The following is a 27,483-nucleotide window of genomic DNA, read 5'->3' as shown; positions in this document are numbered from 1 at the left end:
CAACGTTGTGGCATAGCCCTAGCGGCAGCGTATGACTCCAGCCTGGGCTAATGCATAATTATATATAATGGTTCATCTGAAAGTATTAATGGGTTGTAATTCTTATTTTCTTTTAACAAACAGTGGTATTTTATGATCTTCATTGTTGCAATTGTCGTTTGATCAGTTAGTCCAGATATAGATAAGAAACTATGATTCATCTGTGTGTGTTTAGAAAAATCATTTAACTTTCTTTTCAATTATTAGGCGGGTTTCCATTACAGATTAGCGCTAAACAGCGAGATGACTGTGTTTCCATTGAGTGATGTTATGTGACTTCTGCTCTCGCAAGAACATTTCCAGAAGCATGGCGATGGATGTTGAAAAGGTCAGCAGGTTTATTTTTAGCCGTCATCAGTGCCTGGAAATACACTGTCTGTCATTATTTCCCATTGAAGGTGACGTAGGGTGTTATGGGAGCAATAATGGAAAGGCACTCCCCTTATACATGGGAGTAGCCACATATGAGGGATTTGTTTGGAGGTGATAGTCCACGATTTCAAAGAGGAATTGTGGATTTAAAACTTCTGGATGATCCACTCAACTTTCGAAGAGTGATGCAATAACACTTCTGTAGCGCCTGCTGCATCATGTCTGAGGGAGCCAGTTCCTACCAACAAGTGCATAGCCATAGCATCATGTGACCTTTAAAAGAGAAAAAAAGTGTACGGCTTTTTTGAATGCAAGGGTAAAAACTTTTTTTTTTGCGATGAATGGAAATTGACGTGTTTCCATTAGGCGTATTTTGTATTTCAATTTGCGCAGTTTTAAGGTTAATGGAAACCCGCCTATTGTGTCTACGTGTTTCCTTATCCAAAGAGCACCTCAAACAAATTCAATTTGAGTTGAGAAAGTGCTGCTACTCAAGCATATTTTTATCTTTGTGTGTGATTGACCACCCACCATCCTGTCTGAGTGTCCGTGTAGAAAACTATTCTTCCGGATTTTTCTCACAGTGGCACAATGTGTCCACCCACTTTCAGTTTAAAGCAAGCATTACATTTTGACAGATTTTTTGTTGGCTGTCTGTGTATTTAGGCTAGTGTTCAATAACAAGCTCTGCATTGTGAGCTGCTCAACACCACCTTAAATTTCCTGCACACGTTCAGCATTGTACTTTCCTCTTGAAGTGAAGGAAAGAGATGACCACATGCCCTCAGTCTGAGAAAATGAATCAAAAGGGACCTATAATATTATATACAAGAGGGTTGAGAGAGAATTCTATAATGGGGAAGTTGAAATGTGTTGCCGTGATGACATGGAGTTTGGCCGTTCTCCCTCTTCTGCTATTTTCTACAAGATTGGCCACCTGCGAGGAAATTAAATTACACAGTGAGAGCTGCATTTGTTTGACATGTGCTCTTGCACTGACTCTCTAAAAGGTGTCCTGGTCACAGGGTCAAAATTTGACTTGATAATTACCTGGGGCTACCTATACCACTGAGCCCCTGGCCATCTGAAGCACACACACACACTCAACCCCACAATGATTAACCACACAGCACCGCTCAACAGCCTGGATGAAAGTTAAGAGAGTCAAGAAAAACGCCCGTCCTCTGGCTATTTAAAGAGACAGAGTTCGTAAGTTCACTGTTTGCTTTTGATGTGCCACCCAGCAGCTTCACATTTTAATGCTAGCATTAATTCTGTAGTTTGTCATGAGATAAATTGCCAGGAGTGAAGAGTTAATTTGCATTGTTTCTGAGATGATAACAGAACAATAAAGAGGAATTACAGATGCCCTCTCTTTTGCATCTCTCCTTTTTCATGGCTTGTATTTAATTAGAGATGAAAACAATCAGTCTCATATGAATTTCAGGTTTAATTAATTGAAGTGTGACAGGAATTACTAATGCAGACCTGAAAATCAATCAAAGACCTCAGCAATTATTGATCCTGGTACATCAAACTGTCTGATTTAGGTGCTGCTGGGTGGTTTGCTGGTTTTAAGCCCGTCCTGTTGTCTCCATCCTTACAGTACATTATTATTGAACGTTATTGGAGAGGTATTGATGAACTGTTGCCTCATCCAAGTGAACTGATTGTGCACTGTATATTTAGTGATTTATGTGGAAACAGATCAATTCTACCTGTTCTGTGGTGTGCACGAAATGACTCGCCTTTTTTTGTGTGTGTGACAGCATGTCAGCATGCATGGATGTGTACGTGAGCAGCTGAGATCAAATGATGAGGTGCTGAGCATCTTATGACCATGCAGAGCCAGCATCTGCCACCTGGTGGTTAATTCTTGCAAAGACACACACATTTTTCACTGTCAGATACGCCATTTAAAAATGATGCTGAAATTCAATATACAAATGAGATTGCCCTACATAGATTGATGCATCATGACATGTACATAAACAGATCTGTATTCATATTTCCACACAGCTTTCAATAGATACCCCTCTAAATGCTGAGCTGTGAGTGCCAAATTATCTCCCTTCCCCCAGAGAAACCATCTCCTCCAACCTCACCAGTTTCCATCCAACAACTCAAGACAACGGCCCCACAGGGACTATCAGCCTGACACACCAGGAACCTTTCTGACTCTGTGTGTGTCGCTCTCCTCGCTGCAGGGGTGAAAGAAAGGACAAGGTCCTTTACAGTGACTCAGATGTGCAAAATGTCAGTAATGTTTAAGCATGTTTGTGTTCGCAGACGTACGATTTCTGTGCAGAACATCAATGGAATTTAGCTTGTAAACATGATTTCAGATGTGAGACTGAAAAGCGTCAGTGCTTTGTGTATAACAGACAGGGTGTCAGACTTCCTGTGTGTGTTGTGTGTGTGTGTGTGTGTGTGTGTGTGTGTGTGTGTGTGTGTGTGTGTGTGTGTGTGTGTGTGTGTGTGTGTGTGTTTGTCTCTGTCTGACTGCTGTAGCGTGGGCACTCTGCCAGAGCTCCACTGAGCTCTGGTCGTGTTCACAGCTCCGTCCCCTGACATCCCAGTTTGAAGCGAAGCCAACCACAGACTAGAGACATTTTGCAGCACCAATGAGGATGCAGATCATGGTTGTGAAAAAAAAGGGTGTCAGGCTGCACAAGCCAATCAGGCTGATCTGAAGGCCATCCAGGACTCAGCAGGCTAGTCTGTGAGGCCAGCCTGCCAGACTGCCTGACCACGGACTCCACAGAAAGACCACGTGAAGCGTCTCTACCAATCATTCTTCTGTGATCGATCAGCATTCATACGAGTCCGCCACACATCCGGCACATATGCCAGTGAATTGTATTAGCATTTAAATTAAGCTTAAATGCCTCTGTGAGGATGACGCTCTGCTTTAATATGGGTGGACAATTGCCTTGTAGCTCCTAGTAATTTTCCTCAGTGGGTCATAAAGGAAAGTTTCCGCAGAATGAGTTATTAGAATTCCTTAAAGACTTCCCTTAAGGCTTGTATTCCCTGCAGAACGTGGTTATTAGTCCCAACCTCCCACAGAGCCGTCCCTCTGCAGCTGCCACTGTACTGAATCGTTTCAGCACCACGGACAGTTCTCCTCAAACCGCCATTCTCACAGAGGGTTTTTATTTTTCTTCTCCTGATATTCTCCTGTCCTCCTCCACCCTCAAAGACACAGCAGGGACATTTATTTTCAAAATGGGTACGATTTTCACACAGACACGATGCTTTACTTAGGTGAACGGAGGGAGGCTGCTGTTGGAAAAATGCGGGAAAATAGATGATAAAAGAGTAAGGAATGGCAGAAACAAATTTCAATGTCCATTTTGTCCTCACATGGACTGGCATTGATCTATTGTATTTCATTTCCCTCAAACCTCCCCTCGCTCGCTGACTTTGATAGAAAGTTCTGCCATTCTGCTCTGCTGCTAAGTGCTCTGGCCTTCATCTCACATATCTAAAAAGCAGGCAGATGTAGTTGGAGTGATTCCATAAATATATTTCATCCAGTGCTCTCTGACTTTTCTCATGAAATCTCATAAACTGAATAAATATTAAATGTGTCAGGATTCTCTTAAGAATATTTTACAACACCCACGTCTGTTAAAGGATTCATCACTGATGCTGCAGGAGCTTAGTGGGCTTCATGAGTGTGTTTGTGTGTTTCTGTCCACATGTGTATAGATTGAAACTGCATGTTTATACAAAGCAGCCATTACATGTAATCCCTGCGTGTGTAAATGTATGTATTTGGGTCTCAGCGGCAGAAATTTGCTGCATGTCTTTGATTCAGTGGAGTCACAGGGGAGCTGTGTTGATGAGATTGTTGTGAAGTGAGTGCTCCCTGCTTCCTACACGCAGATAAAATATGACTTGCAGAGAAAACTCTGTGTATGTGTGTGTGTGTGTTGGGGGGAGGGGGTCTGTGCTTTTGCCTACAGCCAATGATGTAATTATGTTGAAAACAAACGCAACAACCAAACCCGTTTAGGAAGAGTTACACAAACAAAGTCAAAACAGAGGAATAAAAAATCAGCAAACTGAGTTTTTTTTCACACGTTAAGGGAAGATGATTTATCCTCTGTTTCATGTATAAAAACCTTTGTACACTGATTTCATTATAGTTGTTTTTTTGTCTGTATAGTTGTATTGTCTGTATTTTTGTTGTTTTGCAAGAATCTGACAGATTATCCGAGTCTGCTTTCTGTAAACTGTGTTTTCTCTTTCTTCCTCAGGCCACATCTCTCCGTGGAAGGCCTCCAAACAGGTACGATGATTGAACCAAATGTGTTTCTACTTGAATGTGTGTGTGTGTGTGTGTGTGTGTGTGTGTGTGTGTGTGTGTGTGTGTGTGTGTGTGTGTGTTCAAGTGAGACAAAAAACAGGCAGGGAGAAAATATTCGTCTCTGAACCAGATTTGTTTGCTGAAGCAGAGAGGCAAGATTGAAGCGTGTAGGATCAGAGTTTGTCGTCGGGGCTGCGTTGCCTCAGAGGTGTTTGGCTTTTGCTTTATTGTGAGATGAGCCAGCCTGTCGTGACCTGCTTATTGGTTTGATCACATCAGATCTCACACCTCACCAGCTGGGAAGAGCTCTTCAGATTTATACATAAACTGCAGCTGCCGGTGCTGAGTGTATAATCAGCACTCATTCATGGTATTTGATAGAATATTCAGACATAATGTATTTAAGTTTAAATTTTTGTTATTTATTTGAATTCATAACCATATTGGCCCCTTGCCGAAAGGTTAATTTTATTTATTGCATAATTGACTAACTGAAGCAAAATATTTAACTTAATATAGTCATACACTTACATGATAACATTGTTTTTGTAATTGTTGTCTGATGATCATCTTCCATCATTAGGGTTACCTGACACTGTTCTCTGCACATAATTAACCTTCATTTTTTTCTATCAACTCTTTAGCACAAATTTTTGTGCTATTTGAAAACAAGTTTTATAGAGATAATTTATCCAAATAAACATGAAGCAGCATTTTTATATAAGCTGCTATAATTTGTATATAAAATTAAACAGACCCTAGTTTCTCCAGGGATGTTATCCAGCGTCGCCCTGGTTTCTTTGTCAAAAAGCCTATAGGATTTTTCCATTGGATTTTGGGATTACTGCAAAAAAAAAAGCTCTGTGGCAAACAAGTTTTTATGATACTTTTTGTTCAGCAAGATAATCTTCGCAAATGAACACCACTTTTATGATTTCTGAAAAAGCTAACTAAAGCTATGAAGCTGTGTTCGCCATAATGACGTTCTGTAGTTTTATTTAGCCACTTGTTAGCAACCACCTATTTGTAAGACACAAAAGCTTCCAAATCTATGAGCGGGATATTTTTTTTTAATGTATTACAAAATGTGATTGTCTCTTAAGCTTGTGTTAACCACAGACCTTATTTCAGGTCTCTTAACCAAAAAAATATTTAAAAAAACTGACTTGCATGAGTGCTGAAATGCTAGAGGATTTCTGGGCTTCAGGCACCTCAGCTGCTGCAGTAGAGTATTACTGTGCTGTTTTTTTCTGCAGAAATGCTAATATTAGTTCTTGTATCTTCTATTTGTGTAAAAACTGCAGGTCAGTGCTGTGTAGTGTTTAAGCTATTTGTCGTTGTGTTGTTGACTCCTGCCTGCATGGTGCAGTAACACGTCGGCTGCTGCCAACAGTGAGTGTCTGTCATGAGTGGACTGTGTGAGTGACTTTTTTAAAATGGGGTACGTTGCCCACACTGCAGCATAGGCAATCAATTTCCCTTTGAGCTTATGAAAATAATCAATCAATGAATCAATTCGAGGCCAACAGCAGGACGTGAATGTTTCCTCCAGTTTTTGATCCCAAAATAACGTTTCCTAAGAAACACAGGTTTACAGTTTACTCAAAAGTGTGACCTTCATGTGCAGCATGACGTGCAGAGTTTGATACTAGAAGGCTGTTCTTTTACTACATTATGGTAACGAGAGAAAGGTTTTTTATACTCACCTTAAAATCTTAGTGTAACACATGGGTGTACGAGCAGGATCTTTCAGTGAGACAGAAGTAGTAGACGGAAGCATTTTAAGAGTTTTTATTTGGGTAATTGTACTTCTTTGTGGAAAAACATATCAGACACACATTATTAATCCAAGCAGAGTTTTCTTTTATGTCTTAAAATATGTCTGGAGGGGCATCTTTAAGAATCAGGCAAATGTATTAAAACAATCATAATCACATGCTGCATGCAGTTTTACAATGATTAGGGGAACGAAACAGAGAGAAATGAAGCAATAAATCAGCTGTAACTCTAAACGATACCGTGGGCCCTATTTTCATTGCACAGGCAACAGCAAATGCACAGCATTAGGTTTGGGCGCACGGAAGGTGCACCCGTTTTTTGGTGCATGTATGTGCAGCAGCGCAAAGCTCAATAGGATGAGGTGAAGCTGAATATTGATCAGAGGATGCGATGATTAATAAACACAGTCATAGCTCTGAAACAGCTGAGCCAATCACAATGACAGTCACATCAATTACAATCACATGACAACAGCAACCCAAGGACACGCTTCTTCAGGAAGTTTTGTCATTCGTGCCCAGCTAAAGGACTACAGTTGAAAATTAGCGTGATTGCTAACACCGGCACATTTACAGAAATGTTGATTTGTGTGTTGTCCTTAGAAATAAAACAAATGAAATGAAATGAAAATAAATGCACAGATACTGAGACTGGAAGAATTATTTATGTTTATTTACAGGAATATGCTGGCTGCTTAACTGAAGTTCCTGCTATAACCACAATAAACTATATTTTTTTATGGTGAATTAAAAGCACTTTGGATGTGTCTTGTTGCCAAAATCGTCAGATTTGCATCAGATTAACGATGTGCCAGAAACAGATGTGGTTCTCAGACATTTATTCTTTGCCCAGAGTCTCCTATCCATCAAAAAAAACCTTTGCTTTATGCGTCCTCAAATGAATGAACATCCCAGCTGTTTGTGTCTCTCCTTCCACCTGTGCACCTTTCACTTCAATCTGGGCTCCAAATTACTGCACAGTCAGGCAAAGCAAACTTCAAGGTCAGGAAAATAGCAATTGGTCGTAGTGCTGACTGCACTGGTCATTGCAACACCACATAAATAGGGTCCCATATCTTAAAGATATACTATGCAGGACTTTCCTAATAAGCAGCTAATACAGAAGTCATCCCTCTCAATACTAACTTATGACCCACTGAAAGTGTGTGGTGGTGTATTTATCTGCAGTATTTTCTTATTTTCTTCCTATTTTCTGTGCTCAGTAGTACATATAAGGCGAGTGTACCCCCATTAAGCTCAGGTGAGGCTTTATAAAAAAGGTAGTGACCAGGTGCCAGACTGTAAGCAGCGGGCATTCAAGAGACACAGTGCCGAAAAGCAAATACAGCAAGGCGAAACTCCAAACAAAGTGAATCTTGGGTCGGCTTACACTGTTGCTGTCGCCGTTGAGCGTGTTTACAAACAATTACCGTCAATTGTGCATAGTATACCTTTAAAGTAAACATCTGTTGTTGGTGATTTCCTTGTAGTTGCCCGACCAGTGGGACCCACATGGCAGCCCACAAGCAAATCTATCTGGCCCGGTTTTGCCGCCTGGCACACCTTTCCCAAACCAGCCACAGCACCGCACATCTGTGCCTGACTCCACTGAGGGCTTCGATCTTAACAAACCTGACCCCTACGACCTGTATGAGAAGTCGAGGGCCATCTACGAGAGCCGGCGTGAGTACTGAAAGTGAAGTCAAAGGAGATGCATTATGTTGCTATAAATTGCACATAATATGCAGATTTGAAATTGATGAAGGAGTCGACATTTAATCTCTTTATCTGTGTTTCAGGTCCAGAGTATGAAGAGGTGGAGGTGCACCTGCTGAGGGAGAAGACCGGGTTTGGCTTCCGCATCCTGGGGGGAGACGAGGCCGTGCAGGCTGTGAGTCCGGACGCCCGTGACAAGGCTCGTATGGGACGGGCTGGACCACACACATATTTAACCTCATACACACCAACCTCGTCTGACCTGCACCTAACCTCATCTCGCACTTCATCCAGTCACACACATTTGACCAACACATGCTACACACACACACACACACACACATACATACAAGCACTCCTTGGCTTCCTCACACTGTCCTAACTGCTCAGTGCCTCCCATACTGAAGTAACGCCTTGCTGACTTGTCCACGTGTAAAACAGCATGCAAACTTTGATCCAGACCAATGTGGCAGGAGGATATTAGGAAGGTGGAAAAATGTTAACATAACCCAAAACTAGTTTCCAACCTGGAAGAAGAAATGACGAGTGATTCCACTGTGTCTGTGATTCATCCTTCTCACCTTCATCTATGCTGCTAATATTGATTTTCTTTGAACAGATTGTTATTGGTGCTATAATAGAGAACACTCCCGCTGAGCGCGATGGGCGGCTTCGACCAGGGGACGAGCTCATTTCTGTGGATAAAAATGTGGTTGCTGGGAAACCACACAAATACGTAATAGACTTGATGCACGCAGCTGCTCGCAACGGTCAAGTCAGCCTGACTGTGAGAAGGAGAGTGCAAACGCCTGGTGAGGACATGTTTTGTTTTTTTGTTCTTTTTTGTTTTGTTTGTTTCTGTCACACTTTATCAGGACTGGATGACGCGCTGCACATTTCGCTGGCATCGAATTAAACAAAGACAACTTGGACAGGACACACATGCAGACAATCTGTGAGCTGGATCAGTGTGTAGTTTGTACCCACACATCTTTTCTGTGGTAGTAGATCCTACATACATACTATCTGCATTTGGGAGACTGACCAGGTTCAGGGGTAGGTAGAGCCATAAAAAACACACACACATTAAAGGTCCTATATTAGGGTCATTTTCACATTGATAATTGTATTTTAGGTTGCTACTAGAACGTGTTTACATGCTTTAATGTTAAAAGAACACTTTCTTTTTCTACCACGGCCTGCCTGAATATATGTATATATATACTGTATATACATATATATATACATATATGTGTTCACCTTCTGTCTGAAATGCTCTGTTTTAGCGCCGGTCTCTTTAAAGGCTTGGACATACTTTCAGCATTAAACATCCACAAAAATGTACAGTCAGGCACACGCCATTCTGTTCACAGTACAATTTATGGTGCTGGTAAGTTCCCATCAGGAAACGAGGGAGGCTGGGGGTTCGCCCTTTTGCCGACACAAGATGAAAGTGAACCTAAACGATGCTGCTGGGTCTGGAGTGATGCCTATTGAATATCCAACTTAAAACTAACTTTACCGTGGTGCGGCTGGCTTGAGAGCAGTGTTTTGGACTGGACTTAAGTGTAGAACAAGAGAATGAAGCATGCTTAGTCCGTGCGCTTGCTACCTACCTACAGTCCACGTGGTCACAAAAAAGGGCTGCACATGGACATCCGAATAGGGTCCGAGCAGACCCTCGTGGACCAGAGTACCTGCAGATTCTTAAAAGGTCTTAAAGAATATTGATTTCATTAATCTAAAAACAAGGCCTCATACACTGCAAATATTCTGATTGGAAGTAACAAAGGGACTCATTTCCAATGTTTATGTTTCAGTGTTTCATATATGTTTCATACAGCTCAGTTAAAGGCACAGTTTGTGAAAGCAGACTGTGCATTTCTCATTGGATTTGGTGTTTTGACACTTAAACAGTATTTAAATAGCACTTTTACCTGCTCTACATTGAAAAAGACATGGAAATCTAACATTTTGCAATATGGGATCTTTAAAATAAAGCAGTAATGATGGTCAGTGTTGCTGATTTTGGAAATTAGGTTGTGTCTGTTCTAGCTCCTATTTGTATCTTAATGCATACACACCCGACACACAGTGTGCTTATCAACATGTTTTGTAAAAAGTAAAGTATTCCTCTGTATTTTCAGTATTAACTCCATGTGCCACAGGTAACAAACGCTCCTGGGGCACAGAAATTTCACTCGCAATTAGCCTGTTACAGTACGTACTAAAACACCCAACTAGACGTGTTTAAGAGGAGCTGTAACACACTGTTATATCTGACGTGTGTCAATGAGGCTGCATTTAAAACAGACTCTGTTATACTTATGAAGTACATCTGAGCGCGATCAACTGTGCATGGTGCGCGATGGATACAGAACGACCAAAAATCGTTGTTTAATTGTTGCTGTAATGTAAAACAACAGCAGATGTTCGGTAAACATCCACAGAGTCAGTTCAACCATTAATATTGAGGGGAGAAAATTAACTGTCTTTTAGCTTTTGGAGATGTTTGATGACTTATCATTGAATTATCATTACAAATCTCCGTATCTATATATGTTATTTTATATTGTTAGATGCAATTACACACTTTATCGATCCTTTTATGGCTGCAGCAGAGTGGTTTGTGTCATTCTAAATGCAGCACAGTTACAAGGGCATATAAAATTTACATACACAAGAGTCATACCTGCCAAGTGACAAACAGACAAGCAAAATTTGACTTTGACAGAGAGTCCCGGCAGGAGGTAGAGAAGTTCATTGTTGCCGGCAAAGTATGCTTCAGGACTGCAGTTTCTCCAATGGCTGCATCAAAACTGCCTAATATGGAAAGGAGCATTAAAGTGAACTGCCACCGAGAGTAAATATTTAAGGATTTACCGTAACAGAGCTGCTTTGACTCATCCTGTCCTCTCTCTTGCTCCCTCTCCTCCAGGTGAACTGTGTCCTGTGAACGGCCGCAGCCCCGGCTCTGTGTCGACACAGCACAGCTCTCCACGCAGCGATGCAGCCTCAGCTTCGGGCCCTCCGGCGGTCACCGTCCCAACTACCACCTCTCCTCCAGAGGGATCCGCCCTGCAAACCAGTGACGTGGTTATTCACCGCAAGGAGAATGAGGGCTTCGGCTTCGTCATCATCAGCTCCCTGAACAGACCGGAGAACGCCACCGTCATCAGTGAGTTGTTTCTGTCTGGAGCCTTAAAGGTTGTTACAGGATGCAAACTGTGATTTGTAAATCCTGATGACCAACAATCCTGAGGGTGGTGATTGTCCTAGATTGATTGTTTATGGGGTTTTGCTACTGTTTAACGATAATTCACATTTTAACAATGATTTTAAATATATTCCACAGTCTCATTTTCCTCTCATTTTGCGTGAATAACATACCACGTAATGTAGCATAATGGAAAATGTATTTTCTGCAGTTGTTGACTGCATATAGCTCTAATTTGCATTGATGCGTGACAACATTTTGTTTACTATCACATGCATTACTTCATTTTCTCCCCACGTATTGTCTCTCCCTCCATGTATATGAGCTGGCTGGAGTTTTGTTTGAATAGAGTTTGAATTTTATCTTTTTTAATACACCACGCCAGAGAATAATAATGTTGTGACTGTGTTATTTAACATGTGGTGTCATGAATCCCAAAGTTTTCATACACAACCCCATTAATATTTTAAAATTGCACCACATTTTGGAGATGGATCAATCGACAGGGGCAGCTCAGGGTGTACAATTGTCTCTTAGTGCACCAGTTTGCACTTTGGTGTAGTTTTAAATGCTCCGTAAGTAGAACGGGGAAGATCAAAGTTACAGAGCTTTTTTGTCTTTTTGTGAAAAAATTATGGGACAAACAAACAGTCGGCTGTCACGGTCACACTCTGGGAGCTTTACCCCTCCGTGTCTGCAGACCGCCTACACTATTAGAATTAACATTTAGAGAAAATTGCAATCTACAGTTCTGTTCGTGCTTTATGTTGTGATTGGTCATAATTTTTTATTATTGGTCCTTTAAAAGTCATTGAAAAGTTTTGAAATGTTGTCCCTGAAAATTTTTGGGAAAGCTGTATTTGAAATGTGTTAAATGTTTTTTAAGACTTCAGATTTTTTACAACACAATGTCAGCTGTGTTTGCGCTGCATGTCCACTGGAAAAAAAGGGTCAAGAGAAAAATAATCTTTATATCCAATTTACTAATAACCACTGGGCTTCATGCCCCTAAACAATTCATTTGCTTGAGTGGTGTTTCTTATCCCGTCCAGCAGCCTCAGACTTTTTGTTAGCTGGGGTCAAACTGAAATTGCCTCCTTCTTTTTAGCTTTTTTTATTTTGGTCTTAAATTGTTTTTAACTTCATACCAAGGTGGTATTAAAAGAGTCTTAAATTTGGCTCCATTAAACATATGGTCGCACTAACAGCAGCTGGTATCTTTTAGCAGATTGTGGGATTAATGAGTCAGCGTGAGACTTTTATATAAATATATCCTCCTCTAAGTTTCTGCAAACACCTGAATATGGAGTATGCATACCCCAAAACTAGGCCTAGTATACAGTAGTCATTATAATATCAAACATTAGTTCAGGATGTAACGGTGCGTGTTCAGCAGTCCCTCGAGATTTTCTCTGCTTGGGGGTCCAGAAATGTTTCATATTGAAGTGGAAATTTTCAGTTATCTGTATTTTTTTCTATCTGTGTGGAAAAAAAACAGTTCTGTTAAGATGCTATTGCCATAAAATAGTGATAAAGATTTTTAGAATTACATTTCTTTAAACAATGGTTTAAATAATGTCAGTGTTTATGTGCAGTGACGGTGCTTCATAAGGAATCTGGAAAGAGGGGAAGCTCATGTTGTAATATAACGCTAAATGTTATTCTCTCCACTTCAGTATTGAGTTTTATCTGCACTTTTCAACATATTTCTTCAAAATTGCCGTTGACAACCACCTTGTTATTGCCCGTCTCCAGCTGTGCCCCATAAAATAGGACGCATCATCGAGGGCAGCCCTGCGGACCGATGTGGGAAGCTGAAGGTGGGCGACCGGATCCTGGCTGTGAATGGACAGTCCATCATCAGCATGCCGCACGCAGACATTGTGAAGCTCATTAAAGATGCTGGGCTGACAGTCACACTGCACATCATACCGGAGGAGGGTGAGCGTTTGTGTGATATGAAACCAAATTTTGATTCAGTTTTTGTTTGGCAGCTTTTTTATTTTCCCCCCATGGAAGAAAACTATCTGAAGTCAGTCTTCCTTATCGTATATGGATTTATTTTATTTTGCTTGACCAAAGAAGTCCTTGGACACAAACTGTCTGAAGTAAAAAAAAAACAGCCTCACATATAGTGACACAGAAAGGAGCTCAAGGTGAAGGAGTGTTCACTGTTATGGTGAACATAATCTTGATATTACAGCCAGAACCAACGCCTTGTTTTATGACACTGACTGCTATACAGGCACACTAATATTACACTATTTTAATATTCTGATTATGACAATATTGTGACTTTGATATCAGTGATGTGAACAGCATACTCCATTTGAATAATCCAAATTAGACCTTTTCCAAATGTAGCATTTCCCAATCAAGACATGTCAGATATGCAGATACTGTTTGCTTTTTAAAAGCATTAGTTGGACATGTATACAGCGTATTCAGAATATGTATCTCAGTTGGGGTTTTTACCACAGTTCCCAACACATGGACTCTTGCCTGTCTGTGATCAGCTCTTTGCGTTGCACACAAACCAACAGTTTGCAAGGCTGGTAGAGATTATTTCCAAAAGAAAGGCCCACATTTCTGGTCGGAAGAAAAAAACACATCTATTTCCAATATATTATGAAAGACTTGGATGTCAACAGGTTTTTGGATATGCACAAATATCGCAATGCAGACCTTTTCAAGAGGGCGGTTGAGGGAGTGAAAGAGGGAGGCTGTGTTTGAAAGGTCAAACATGTCTGACAGTGGTGTAAAACTTTGAAAAAACCTCATTGTGGTGCAAAGTAGCAAAATAAAAGGCGATTCCAGCCATTCCAACAGGGCATGGCAGTATTTTAACTGGAGTGTTAGTGAAATATTCATTTTCTTTATCTGATTTGGGGGGGCTTTTAGTCTTTAATGCATAGGACGGGGGGGGGGTGTCATGCAGCAAAGGGCCAAGGCTGGAATCGAATCCATGGCTGCTGCAGCGAGAACACAGCCTCTGTACATGGGGTGCCCACTCTACCAACTGAGCTACTGAACACCCCAAATATATTCATTTTCAATAGTCATGTAACCAGCTTTGTAGGAATATTGTCCTTTTTTTCAAGGGCAAAAAAACAAATATTTTCTTTTAGTGTCTTTTAATGTTGAGCTTTATAGAAAGGCCAAAGTCAGTCAAACCACTTAGCAGATAATTCAGTATTTTTCTCTAATGTACTCAAGAGAATCGACAGCAGCACTGCGGTTCTGCGTGATTCAGAGATCCAAAGAGGGATTTCCTTTGATGATTTGCTCTAAACCCTCCATCTCAGACTTTGACATTTTCCACACAGGGGAAATTTTGTCTCACCGTCTGTCCATCACAGGTTCCCATTCTGGCCCCAGCTCAGAGAAGCAGAGCCCAATGACCCAGAAACACAGCCCCCAGACCCAGCCCAGCCCTGTAGCCCAGCCAGGCCAAGGAGGCACCCTGCCTGGCCAAACAGCCACTCAGACAGGTCAAACACCTGCCCAGCCGGGCCAGCCACCAGCTCAGACGAGCCAAACAGCGACTGCACCAGCAGCCTCCCAGCCTGCACCAGCTGGATCCCAGCAGAGCCCGGTCACGCAGCCCTCTGGCCCTCCTCCACAGCTCTACCTCCATGACGGCAGGTAAGATGCTGCTAAGAGAGATAGTTTGTACTCAGCGGGAGCATTTTGTAAAATTCCTTTAACGTAGTGTGTCTTGGTGACTTGAAGAAGACGGAGAAAGCAGTTTTCAAAGACGACAGATATCAAACAGTGTCTTCAGAAGAGCGTGTGCCATCCTCTCTTTGCATGCCAGTAAGTTCAGGAGAAACCTGTGACTGCAGTCAACTTTTGTCCCAGTCAGACTCTCAGTCTCATGCTGGGCTCTGCTTTGTTGCGTAACACCACTTAGCTCTTACAGAGTCAGTGAATAATTTACTTAAAGGTATCTCCTCTATAATGCAGGAACCCAGCGATCAGGCCCTCTTCCACGTCAAAACTATGAAAGTGTGAGTGGGTGCATGGATGGGTGTGTGCATGTGAGTCTAAGATCAAGAAAAGCACTCCCAGAGCTGTGGATTTATGCCCATTTTACAAGTGGGAGCTTGATAAAAGTTTAAAAACAGAGAGTGATATTTTTGTCTTTTTTGTGCTGCACAGACTCAGTAATCCTTATACAGCAAACCAAGCAAATGCGTCTTTATATAAATCTACACAGCAGGGGTAGGCAGTATGGCCGCAAAATAATATCATAATATTTCACGGTAGTTTTGCAATAATTATTTTTTGATGATATGACTGAAAACATATTATAGAATTAATTTCAAGATCATACAGTTGCAACGAAATAGTAAAATAATAAAAAAATAATAAATGTAACAGTTTGTCTTCAAATAATCAAGTAAAAATGTAAGAAAAATTCTCTCCCGATTCCTTCATTTGAAACAGTAACTTCTGTATAAAATATAAATAGTATAGTTAACGTCTTACCTTTCCTCTCTTTTGGAAAAAAAATAATCCAAAAAGATTGAGTTGTTTTTTCTACCTTGACCTCATTTCACCTCTAGTTTCATGTTGTGTTACATAGTGCTGAACATCAGACTGCCCCCCCCACACACACACACACACACACAGACCTTCATTTACAGTGATTTACACTTTTTAGGTTTTCGTCAGGTGTTAACTTGGCTTACATTTTAAAAGACTTGTGACAAAATGACTCGATGTCTATCCCTGCGTGCACACAGTGAGAGATGAGCAGGACAGACGCTGTGCTGCTGCCAGAGAAGCCACCAAACACAGTTTAGCGTGAGCAGCACGTCACCTAAAGGGTCTGAGAGGTCTGGCCTAATGATGCCACTAATTCCACACTACTGACCCCTTTTGGGAACTAATTGCTGCAGAATGATTAACATCAACACATTGAAATATTGTTATTATCATGTTAAAAAAATATACCGGTGTTATTGCAAACAATATAATATGTCACACCTCTACTACATAGTTAGGATCACTGTCTACTTTCAGGAGAAGACATGCGGACATGCGGGGTTGTGTGCTGGAGTCGTCTCCTTCTTTAACGCGTCTTCAAAACAACGCTCTCTCCATACTGGCACAAACTTCTCTTCAGATATTGTTGCTTTCTCTCTCCTCACAGGTCAGAGGTAAAAGCCAGACAGGACGTCAAACCTGACTTCCGCCATCCTCCATTCACTGATTACAGGCAACCTCCAGTTGACTATCGTCATCCACCGGTTACTGATTACCGGCAGCCGCCAACGCTGGACTACAGACACCCGCCTGGTCTGCTGGACTTCAGACAGCACCCTGCAGCTGCACAGTTCCCTCTGGGGCTGCCTCCTGACTTCAGACCACAGGTACAGATAGACCAAGACGAAACTTCTGCTCAAGTTGACACTTTGTTAAGCGTTACGTTTACATGCAGTCATAACACCACACTGTAGTGAGGGCGTTGGTAGGCTTTGTTTTCAGATTAATAGACATACACTGTTAATTGCAGTTGGTGTGTTATGATTTGTTTTCTGCAGGACTATGATTACTTCACGGTGGAGCTGGAGAAAAGTGCAAAGGGTTTTGGCTTCAGTATCCGCGGAGGCAGAGAGTACAAGATGGACCTATTTGTGCTGCGCCTTGCTGAAGATGGTCCTGCCATACGTAATGGGAGGATGAGGGTGAGATGAAAAAGTTCAAAAGCTCTTTGAGAAGTGATTAGAATTTCTGTTGGTGAAAACAGTTGTTTTGCTGAAGAAATTAATCCAGCCACAGACGTGCACTGAGACGCAGCATAATGCCAGTTTGTCCATCTTGGCGTCCTTCTAAAATAACAGCATGCTTGTGTGTGATACATTTATTTCACAGAATTTAAAGATGGTGTTAAAATTAATACAGCACAGATTGTTGCTTTTGAAAAAAAGGCAATACTGCTGTTTTTCCTCTGCAACATGCATATTCTCTATCACTCTGTTTAATTAAAAATGTAATTTTACTGTCTGTGGAGCCAGATCAAGACCAAAAGTTTTGTTAATTAGAGAAAAAAATTGGATGAAAAAATGTAATTTGAATGCGCAAAAAAAATAAGATCTGAATCTGAAAACATAAAATCAGCTACTGAAAAAAGAGACCTAAAATGTGAAAATTAAAGATAAATAATTTATTCAAAAGAATATCAGAATTAAATCAAATTATATTTCAATTAAAACCTTTTCCTACACATATTTTTATTTTGAGATTTTTTATTTTTTAATAATTCAAGATCAAAGCTTGAACCTTTTCAACTTTTAGTTTTTGTCCCATTTTTTTATTTTTTTTAGATGAACAAACCTTTTGGCCTTGATCTGGCTCCATAACTCTCTGCCCTATATTCTTCGTGAGGCAGGAATATCTTACAGGTTAGGGAAGAGAGAAAATGTGTAAGTATAATTCATGTGAACTCACAGACTCCTGTTGAGGTGCACTTGAACAAGGCACTTAATGGCACTTATTCCCCAGTTGCTCCAGTGCAGCTCCCCACCAGCAGACGACTGTGGTTGTGTAGTAAAGTCAACTTTCCATGGATAAACAGTTGCTGACAGAAATCGACCCTATCCTCCGTGTGTCTCCTCCAGGTAGGGGATCAGATCATAGAGATAAACGGGGACAGCACTCGCGACATGACTCACGCCCGCGCCATTGAACTCATCAAGGCGGGAGGCAGGCGGGTCAGGCTGCTGCTGAAGCGAGGCACAGGACAGGTGCCAGAATATGGTGGGTTTCGCCTGCACAAACTCTGTAAATGTCTGACTCTTTCTATCTCTCTTTTTAGTCTCTTTCTCACTTACATACTAGAGATTCATTGTTTGAAGTCCAACATTACTGTTGTTCAACCAGAATGGCTTTTTCCTGCAAACGCTACACGTTTTACTCCAGAACATATTAACATGCATTAATATCTTTCTGCATTTTACTCCTCGCCCTGCGGTCGTCAAAAATTCAACTTGTCTTTATGTGTAAAACTATTTTTGATCAGTAACAGCCTCCGTGTGTTGTAACCCCTCTGCTTTAAGTCTAATGATTGGTATAGGCTTTTACTTGCCTTCCCTCAGGAATGGTACCTTCCAACCTCTCCATGTGCATGAAAGGTGACACACTAAGCTCCCCCTATTTCTTCCTAATGGGCCACTCTAAAGACACGGTTCGTGAAAAACTGCATGTCTCTCTTTCTCCATACTGATTAAATTGTGTAGCTGTGCTCTCAGCATGAATTGGTGTATGCATGATTGTGAGTTTATGCATGGGGAAAAAAGCTGCCCTGTGTGTGTATGTGTGTGTGTGTGTGTGTGTGTGTGTGTGTGTGTGTGTGTGTGTGTGTGTGTGTGTGTGTGTGTGTGTGTGTGTGTGTGTGTGTGTGTGTGTGTGTGTGTGTGCTTCTGTATGCTGTAGTGAGAGAGCAATATGGTTTGAAGTGACCCTCCAGGTGAAATTGTTTCACTCTGAAGAGGGCTGTGAAGTAGACTGTGTGAGATCAGTCTGTTCAGGATCAGTCTCTCACACATCTGCAAATATAGCGATTGTTTTCAAGCACTGAATGAACCCTGTCACTCGTGTCTGTTTATGTAGAAGTTGTGTCGATTAGCCTTTACACGTGGGGGCCAACATGGTTGGGTGTGTGCTGCTCACACATTTGCATGCAAGTTTGCCTGATATATAATGAGGATTTGGTGTTTAATTGTATTATTGTGTACATACGTCTTTCTCCTTGCTTTTCTCCTCACTCTCTCTGTGCGCATGTGCATGCTGCTTTGTGCCACTCTGCTTTTATCTCATTCCTCCTGAGCGTGTTTTGTTCTTCCTCGACAGACTGTGGCGGCCCCTGGGATTCCTTTTCTACAGCCCACTCTGCCCTGCAGGAAGTGACCCTCGAACCCTACACAAATCCATTGCTCTCATCCCATCCAGCCTCAGCCCCAGACTCCCCTCATCAGCTCCCTCTAGAGGCCACAGTGTGCATGGCAGACAAAGCTCCACAGCTGACAGACCACAGCTCCTTCAGAGGGGCTACAGGTGGCAGGTCCACCCAGCAAAAGTGCATCATCAGGGGGCAGGGAACCCCTCAGGGGTCTGGAGAGGTGGACTGTGGACCAGGCGACAGACAGCCTCGGGCTTTGCCTCCCAAAGCTGTCCTGGGGAGGTCCGTTGAAAGAAGAGAGAGGCAGAGGGAGACTTGCTCCCCCTGCTGTGAGAGAAAGGGCCTGCACACACAGGCGATGAGCACTGTCTGGCCCTGGGACCCATATGTGAGTGTGAATTTGAATGGAGCCTCTTTAGGCAGTGGAGATGGACATGTCGGCCTCCAGGAGAGGCTGGTGTCCAGAGGTCTGTTCCCCAGAGAGGATGAGAGGGCCGGTGGCCACAGTGGGCTCTGCTGCCCCTCTAAAACCATGGAAGAGCCTCCTGCGAGGAGCGCAGCAGCCTCCCCTGGGCCCTGGAACATCCCGGGGTCTGACAAACTGCCTGGCACCCTGAGGTCCTGGACCTCCACAGTAAGCAGGTAGAACGGATCCCGTTTTGACCGGATCACGCTGTCTGGCTCCTCATTCAGCTCACCATCGGATGTCTGAGAAAGCAGTAAATCTCCCTCACCCTCTCCCTCTGTCCTGTTTTCTTCTCCATCTCCTTCTAAGATCATATTTTATGTTTCATTTTGTTTGTACGAGATGATTATTACACCGACCACCTTAAAAAACAGAGGAACTTTCACAGCTATTGTAACATACGGTAAAAAAACAGATGGAGGCGACTCAACACGTAGGCATTTTGGACCCTCAGATGCGACGGTTAATGTTCTGATCGCAGACGGAGCAACAATGTCTGATTCTAAGCGGAGCTGTGCTTTCAACACGTACCTTTAACTGCTCGACCGAATCTGGCTCAGATTGGTTAGTGCAACGCAACCTCAGATGGAACAAAGTTCCTCGCAGGAGAGAGACATATGTGCATCCAAGAGATTTACTTTTGCTCCATTTTCTCCGTGCAGTAGAACAAGTGAGATTACAGATCTGTCAGAGGGAGGCAGCGACACTGACGCTCCTGGAGGACATGGCACTGACCCAAACGACAACCCGGCTAACCCGACATATGTTAGATCTCACATGCCTACCAATATATCATATACTGTAAATGTAAAGATGTGAAAAATATGTACATATGATAATCTCAAAAGCATACCTGTTGGTGTTTTTGAGGCAGTGTTGTAGTTAGAAACATTGTAAAGAAAAGAGAAAAAAACACCAAGACAGTATTTTAGGATCACTGTTTCCATGGCCTCGTCTATTACTACATATCAAAGACTGTGCAAGTCACCAAACCAGGACCGCTGAGGGAGGCAGCGGTCGCATGCATGGATATAAACCACCATGTTCTTATACAGGGACTCACACGTCTTTTAGAGGTAGAATATAGACAGGATGTCCTCTGTGGAGATGACCAGTTGGTAAAATCTTTGCTTTTTTTCATCAAATTGAACTTTTGAGTGACTGAAAACAGTCGGCTTAGTAAGAACTCATAATACTGTTCTGAGTTATGTACACAACTTGATCACGACCATGCAGTCATTGTGCAGAATTATAAGCCGTGTTGTATTCATTTTAATGCTCAAACAGAAGAATTTTGTCCAGTCTATATTTCCCATTTCTATGCCTTTTACTGTGCTAAGTGTACCACATCACTGTGGGAGAGGGGCATCGGTGTGGGGAAGAGGAGGCCGATGGTTATGAGGTGGGGCGGAGTGCCTTAACTCAGACTAATGCAGAGCTGATGCGATTTGATTTTTTTGGGAACTGGATGCAAAACAGATGTTGATGACCATGCACACATATCAGCAAACTGTTGAGTTGTGGAGCCCGTTTTCTTCTGACTTAACACCAAGCAGTATATAGTATATATATACAGTTATCTTGATGCACTCTTATCAATGTCAATGATTGCCCTTGTCCCCGAGTGCTTTAATGGGGATACAGTGTAGCCTGTAGCATTACATCCTCTTCTTAGAGAGCAGAGCTGTGAACGTTTATCCAGACAGGGTCGTTATCACAGTGGGCCGTGTTGTTTTCAGACGAGTCTCATTTCAGCTTTATTTAGTCTGTTCTGTAAAGTAGTTAAGTTTGCATTGTTGCAGGCGAAACTAATGCTCACTGAATCGGAGCCCAAAACAATCTGAGAAACACAAAATTCATTTAGACGTGTGTTTGATCACGAGGTTTTGATACTGGCAGAGTCGAGGCATGCTGCTATTGAACTGAGAGTCACTATCCTCCTGCTTTTTTTTTTTTAAATATCATCCTTTTTTCTCAACAGTTAAAAATATAATCACCAGAGCTTTTGAGTACTGGAGGACCATGTGAGTTAAAAAAAAAAAGAATCACAATGCAATGTGACAATTTGACTGCAGCACGGCGGCACATCCGAGCTGTACTTGTAAACTGGTACAGGCCTACTGGTTAGCTGTTTTTTGCAAGACGATGCAGCCGCAGACTGGGACACTAGTTGTCCATAAAGCTTCATCAAGACTGATCTGAACCCGCAGTGGTTTCTGGGTAAAACATGTGGTCTGGATGTTTTTTTAACCGACTTCAAGAGTTGACTGTGGTTCATGTGATAAACTGATGACCTTGTTAGCGAGGAGCATGAGAACATGCCGTTAGGCTGTAGAAATGTGTTTACTGTATGTACAAATGTCACAGTTCAGAAAAGGTGAAAGAACACGTCATCCAGCCCTCTGTCTCCGTCCAGGCCGTCCCCCTGCCTGCTGTGAGTGATTTTGTATACAAAAAGAAAAAACTGCTTTATTGGAACCTGTGAAGGATGGCACGTTCATAAATCCCCATTGAGATCAAGTATAACTGTGTAGTGTTAATTGTGTATTATTCACCTTGTACAGCTGTATTCCTACAAATATGGTTTACTGTATCATTGATACTGTAGTTTCAAAGACGTGAACTATTTTTATGAAATGCGACAGTACTGATATATTACATTTTGCTAAAAAACAAAAAACTTGTTTACTGAAAGATATTCTGAAATACTGTCAAATAAACTCTTGACATGGTGTAAAATATTCTTTTGTAGAGATTGTTTTACAAACAACAACAGCGAGACTGGAACAAATTTATTAATTGACTTCAATTAGTTGTTAAAGTTGTTTATAAAAGCAAAACTGATAAATATTACCAGGATCCTGCTTTTTAAACTTTTCTGTGTTTTATATCACATATATTTAATATGTCTAGACATGATTCCTAAAAAATAGATTAGATTTAATATTTTGTTTTAAATGTTTGACTGACTTTTAAAATGCCACTCAGAATAAAATTTGAAAACAATCGTGCAATAACCAAAATACAAAAAAGGGGGAAAAAAAGGACCCACTGATGAATCGATTACTTCGGATTAGGGTCAAAGTTGCCCAAATCTTTGAACAAAAAGTCACATAAAACATGACATTTTTGGTCCAGTGGAAAACTTTGATGATCTACACACTTAAAATGTTAAAAAAAAAAAAAAAAAAAAGTTAACACTTTCTGGAGTGAGACATATTGAAAACATATTATCATAAAAGTATCTATTTGATTCACTTTGAAAATATCTTGTTCGTTTGTCATTTGTGGTAGATGAATTAAGTTGGTGCATGTAGATGCAGCAGCCAGTAGTTCCTCAAATCCTTGCTACTTTTTTGCTATGTTTTTTATTTTTTCGGGTCGCAATTACTTTTTGATTTAGAACAGTGTAAATACATCACAATGTTATCTTGGCAAGAACAGAAGGCAAACTGTAATCATGATTGGGATACTGTGGACTTGCATGGGATCTGACAAAGATGGACTCTGGTGGATTTTGCAAAAAACAACAAACCGTAAAACGTGTACTGATGGAGTGCAACCTGCACAATTAACAAAGAGAACAACTGCATGTTGCTGTATCAGACACCGCAATCCAGAGAGTAACATTAAGACATTTACTAAATCCCTCCGAGAACCAGCTGCAGATTGTGAAGAAGTCCTGGACTTTACATTTTACACAGGATTAATATATAACTAAAACAGCTTTCGAGTGATACCAAGACCGGCCTGTGGGGGCAGCAGTGTGCCGCAAGGCCGGAAATCTGTAACAGGAAGACGAAGAAGAAGAAGCGCGGTTTTGGCGGGAGGAGTTGTGTACACACCGAAAACTGCCAGTTGTCTATACTTTGTTATTATCGCGCGTACACGGATATTTCTCGTCGAATAAACCATTTTAGAGTCATTATTGTCCAGCTGTAAGCAGAAAACTAAACGGATAACCGCTCGTCGTCTTTGTTCAGCGGGATTTAGTGAAGTTTGAAGCGGACTGCCTCTCACGGAGAGGAGGAAACGTCCTGTAGCGCCGGTAAGCTAACGATTTACTTACTTCAAACTAAAAACGTGATCGCTTGTTGTCCGAAAATGAACTAGCTTGCGTTTGTGACAAAGGGTGTATTTTGCAGTGTTTGTATTGAGGCCGACGGGCCGGGGGTTAATGGTAACGATGCTAACGTTTATGAAGCTAACGTTAGTCTGGTGGGTTTCATGCTTAACGCTGGACTCTTTGCTGTTGTTTTTGCATTGACGTTCAGGAAGGTAAAACTTGAATTTAAAAACAAACAAATCGGTTTTGTTCGTTGGCAAAAATGAGTACAATGTGTGGTGTCATTTTATTATGCGACGCTTTTGCGGGTCCGTGAATGCAGAGTTGTTTTTGTCGCCTTTGGATCTGTTGATACTTTCACAGCTGATCAGATCGTTGGATTAGAGAAGATATTTGCAGATTTTTGTAAGTGAAAGACAGTTTAAGGCTTTTAATGCGCAATAAATAACCCAACGGCGTTTATGTTTTATTGCAGCTCTTAATGAACAGTCAAGCTCCATTAATTGAGACTATGTGGGACAAATTAGACCCACCACAGTCTTACTACTGCTTTCATCTTCCTGCATTTTTAATGTTAAAAGCTGGTGTTTTTCATTGTTTCATTCCAGAAATTTCTGACTTGGAGCAAACATTTCTATGCACTGCCATCACCGAGGTCTTGCCTGACCTTCCTGAGATGACAAAAGATGTTATAAAAGAGACGTTACAGTCCCTTTGGGGTGGAGACATGATGATTTTCAGTTTATTGAGGAAGTTGATTTGCTGTCAGTGTTGAGGCCAATTCAAGCCTAAAAGTCCTTGCTGCTTGGAAGCTGAGAAGTAAGTTTTGCATGAAAGATTAGTTAGAGATGTGACATTCACATGTGTTTCTGCTAATGTTTTTTTGTATATGTGTCTACGTTTTCTGTAGGCCAGACACCAAAACAGCACCTCATTTGTTGGTGAATCACCAGGACCTCCTCCATCCTTACAGTCTCTGTCACCCAGCAGTTCATCCTCAACCTCTTCCAACTGCTGCCAAATCCCTGACGTCAACTGGGTGGACACCTTTGAGATACAATGAACAAGTTCCCAGAGGAGCTGGTGCAGTCATTGGAGAGAGGAAAATGACCAAGTCCACAAATGAGAAGAGAGATGGTGGTTTGGATTCTGGTGTGCGAAATGATGCAAAAAAGTTTCCGCATAATTAAAAGGCACTCCACTGATGCTGAAGAGATGGTGGCAAGATATTCAAAATCTCTGCAAGATGTAATAGAGGGAGACGTGATGGGGCCAGAGTGTCACTCTCTAGTCAAGCAATTGCAAACTAGGCCGGAGAAGATGAAGCGATTTACCACCCAAAAATACGAAACGAATGGCATCCCAGTGATGCGTTTGACACAGACGAAGTCTCTCCAGGACAGAGAGCAGCAATTCAAGACATTTATGGGATGTAAAATTCCTGCCCCTTGGAGAGACTCCAGAGAGTCAGCAGGAGAAGAAGGAGAGACAAGATGATGTGTCAGCAGAAGAAAGATGCCGTCTTCTGATACGCGGAGGACACGTGTCTGGCAGAGGAAGTACCGAGTTCAGACTGCCACCATTGTTGTGTGCGGTAAGTGAATGTTTTTTAATTCTAGGTTTTTCTTTAATTCTCTCTTTCTTATTTCTTTATTCTTTGTTTGTTTTTGTTCTCTCTTTTCTGTTTATTTGGACACAGATTCATGTTATAAAATGTTTTTATTACTGTAAGCTCTTAAGGTCTGACCTTGAAAATGTATCCTCTCCTCGACCTCCTGCAGTTCACCTACAGATCCAGGAGGTCTGTAGACGCCGCCGCCAACCTGCCCCTCCACTTCATCCTCGAGCATCTGGACTCAGCAGGCACCTACGCTGGGATCCTGTTTATGGATTTCAGCTCTGCTTTTAACACAATAATCCCGGCTCTGCTACAGAACAAGCTCTCCGAGCTGAACGTGCCTGACTCCACCTGCAGGCGGATCACAGACTTCCTGCGTGTCAGGAAGCAGCAGGTGAAGCTGGGGACGCATGTTTCTGACAGCAGGACCATCAGCACCGGCTCCCCTCAAGGCTGCGCTCTTTCTCCTCCCCTCTTCTCCCTGTACACGAACAGCCGCACCTCAGTTCACCAGTCCGTCAGAGGATGCACTTCCTGTGGCAGCTGAAGAAATTCAACCTGCCAAAGACGATGATGGTGCACTTCTACACCGCCATCATCGAGTCCATCCTCACCTCCTCCATCGCAGTCTGGTACGCTGCAGCCACGGCGAAGGACAAAAACAGGCTGCAGCGTATCAGCCGCGCTGCAGAGAGGGTGTTTGGCTGCCACCTGCCACCTTTCCCTGACCTGCACGCCTCCAGGGCCCCGAGGCGTGCAGGTAGAATCGTGGCCGACCTCTCTCATCCCGGACACGGACTTTTCGAGACCCTCCCCTCTGGCAAGAGGCTGCGGTCCATTAGGACTAAAACCTCCACCCCTCCCCCCACATGACACAGGCTCTCACCCAGCCTCAGAGTCTGAAAACATGACACTAATATTAGGCTAAATCCGTTTTTATGTGTTACATCAACACACACTGGACTGGATTTCTGTTCAACGTAATTATTTAGACGTAAGATATTTGCAATGTAACTATTTCTTAAAAAAAACTATACAGTCCGTCCACTGGACATTTTGCACATAGATTTTGTGTTCTTTATATTGTATTTGTTCATTTTATATATTTAAACTGCTTCTATATATATATATATATATATATATATATATATATCATGAGTATCTTGAGTTTTATTCTATTTAAATCCACTATTTTTATTTTTGCTTTATGTTAATTGTTTTGTACCAAAACACTGTTCACATTCCTTGTATATGTAAATGTATTATAACAATAAAACCGGATTCTGATTCTGAAAAAACATGCTCAAATTGTTTTGTGAAATGTTTCAGGATGACAAGTCTGGTTTATATTTTAATAATAATAATAATTATGATTTTTTTGAATGATGTTTTTGTTGTTTGTTCTTTTAGGACATCCTGCTCTTCTTCTGGACGGTTCATGCTGTGTGTGGATCGCAACATTGTACACGACATCATCCCCTCCTTCGTGTCTGCTGCGTGCGTGATGTTTGGGAGCTATTACAGCATCCGTTACCTCAGAGCTGGCATCAGCGCTGGAGTTTCTGCAGAGGTGTGTCTTTTTGGATTGGCTTTATTTAACATTTTCATTTTCGTGAATTGAAACTAATTTTAAGTGGGTGTTAAAATGACTTTGTGGTTAAGGCAGCGGTTCTTAAGCAGTCCGGGTACCGGGTCCAGATTTCTCCTTAGTCACACAAGGTATGCATATGAGAAAAAATAGTTGTTTTATTTCACAGAGTGTAAATAACATACGGGCTTAAAACAGAATGAAGTCAAACATATTGCAAGAATACAGTGCAATGAGTTAAAACCAGGGGTGCTTCTAGGACTTTTGGCTTTTAAAAAATGTATGTATCTATTTTGTCTCCACTCTCTTTAATTTTTTTTTGGCAGCACAAGTGTGACAGGGGGAGAGAGGGGGGGTGAGGCCGAGGCCGGAATCAAACCCGCGGATGCTGCAGCAAGGACA

At 41.8% G+C, this 27,483-nt stretch overlaps 1 protein-coding gene and 1 long non-coding RNA gene across 11 annotated transcripts in view; both read left to right on the top strand.

Moving 5' to 3' along the window:
- The window catches only part of magi2b (membrane associated guanylate kinase, WW and PDZ domain containing 2b), a 105,470-nt gene extending 82,926 nt beyond the window's left edge, over positions 1–22,544 (top strand). For 3 of the 9 annotated variants that reach the window (XM_088079928.1, XM_088079930.1, XM_088079934.1), the window contains exons 12-22: positions 4,677–4,708; positions 7,995–8,187; positions 8,304–8,419; positions 8,840–9,032; positions 11,159–11,398; positions 13,193–13,378; positions 14,797–15,082; positions 16,596–16,815; positions 16,987–17,130; positions 18,064–18,202; positions 19,295–22,544. In XM_088079928.1, coding sequence (XP_087936054.1) covers positions 4,677–4,708; positions 7,995–8,187; positions 8,304–8,419; positions 8,840–9,032; positions 11,159–11,398; positions 13,193–13,378; positions 14,797–15,082; positions 16,596–16,815; positions 16,987–17,130; positions 18,064–18,202; positions 19,295–19,989 — 2,444 coding nt within the window. In that variant the 3' untranslated portion in view covers positions 19,990–22,544. Of the gene's footprint in view, positions 1–4,676; positions 4,709–7,994; positions 8,188–8,303; positions 8,420–8,839; positions 9,033–11,158; positions 11,399–13,192; positions 13,379–14,796; positions 15,083–16,595; positions 16,816–16,986; positions 17,131–18,063; positions 18,203–18,518; positions 18,630–19,294 lie in introns of all 9 variants that reach the window. The other 6 variants (XM_088079935.1, XM_088079931.1, XM_088079932.1 and 3 more) reach the window with 6 other exon arrangements.
- Positions 22,545–23,628: 1,084 nt separating this feature from the next.
- LOC148189150 (uncharacterized) lies at positions 23,629–26,780 on the top strand. Of its 2 annotated transcripts, none has more exons than XR_015776961.1 (4): positions 23,629–23,857; positions 24,484–24,694; positions 24,863–25,469; positions 25,657–26,780. It is a non-coding gene; the product is annotated as an uncharacterized LOC148189150 (long non-coding RNA). The 2 variants fall into 2 exon arrangements; XR_015776960.1 differs by having other exon boundaries at positions 24,786–25,469.
- Positions 26,781–27,483: the final 703 nt, after the last annotated feature.

Source organism: Plectropomus leopardus, chromosome 7, assembly GCF_026936395.1.
Source record: "Plectropomus leopardus strain MGB_pleo_1.0 chromosome 7, ASM2693639v1, whole genome shotgun sequence".
Classification (NCBI taxonomy): domain Eukaryota; kingdom Metazoa; phylum Chordata; class Actinopteri; order Perciformes; family Serranidae; genus Plectropomus; species Plectropomus leopardus.
The sequence above is the reverse complement of the archived record's forward strand: the minus strand, read 5'-3'. Positions and strand labels throughout refer to the sequence as shown.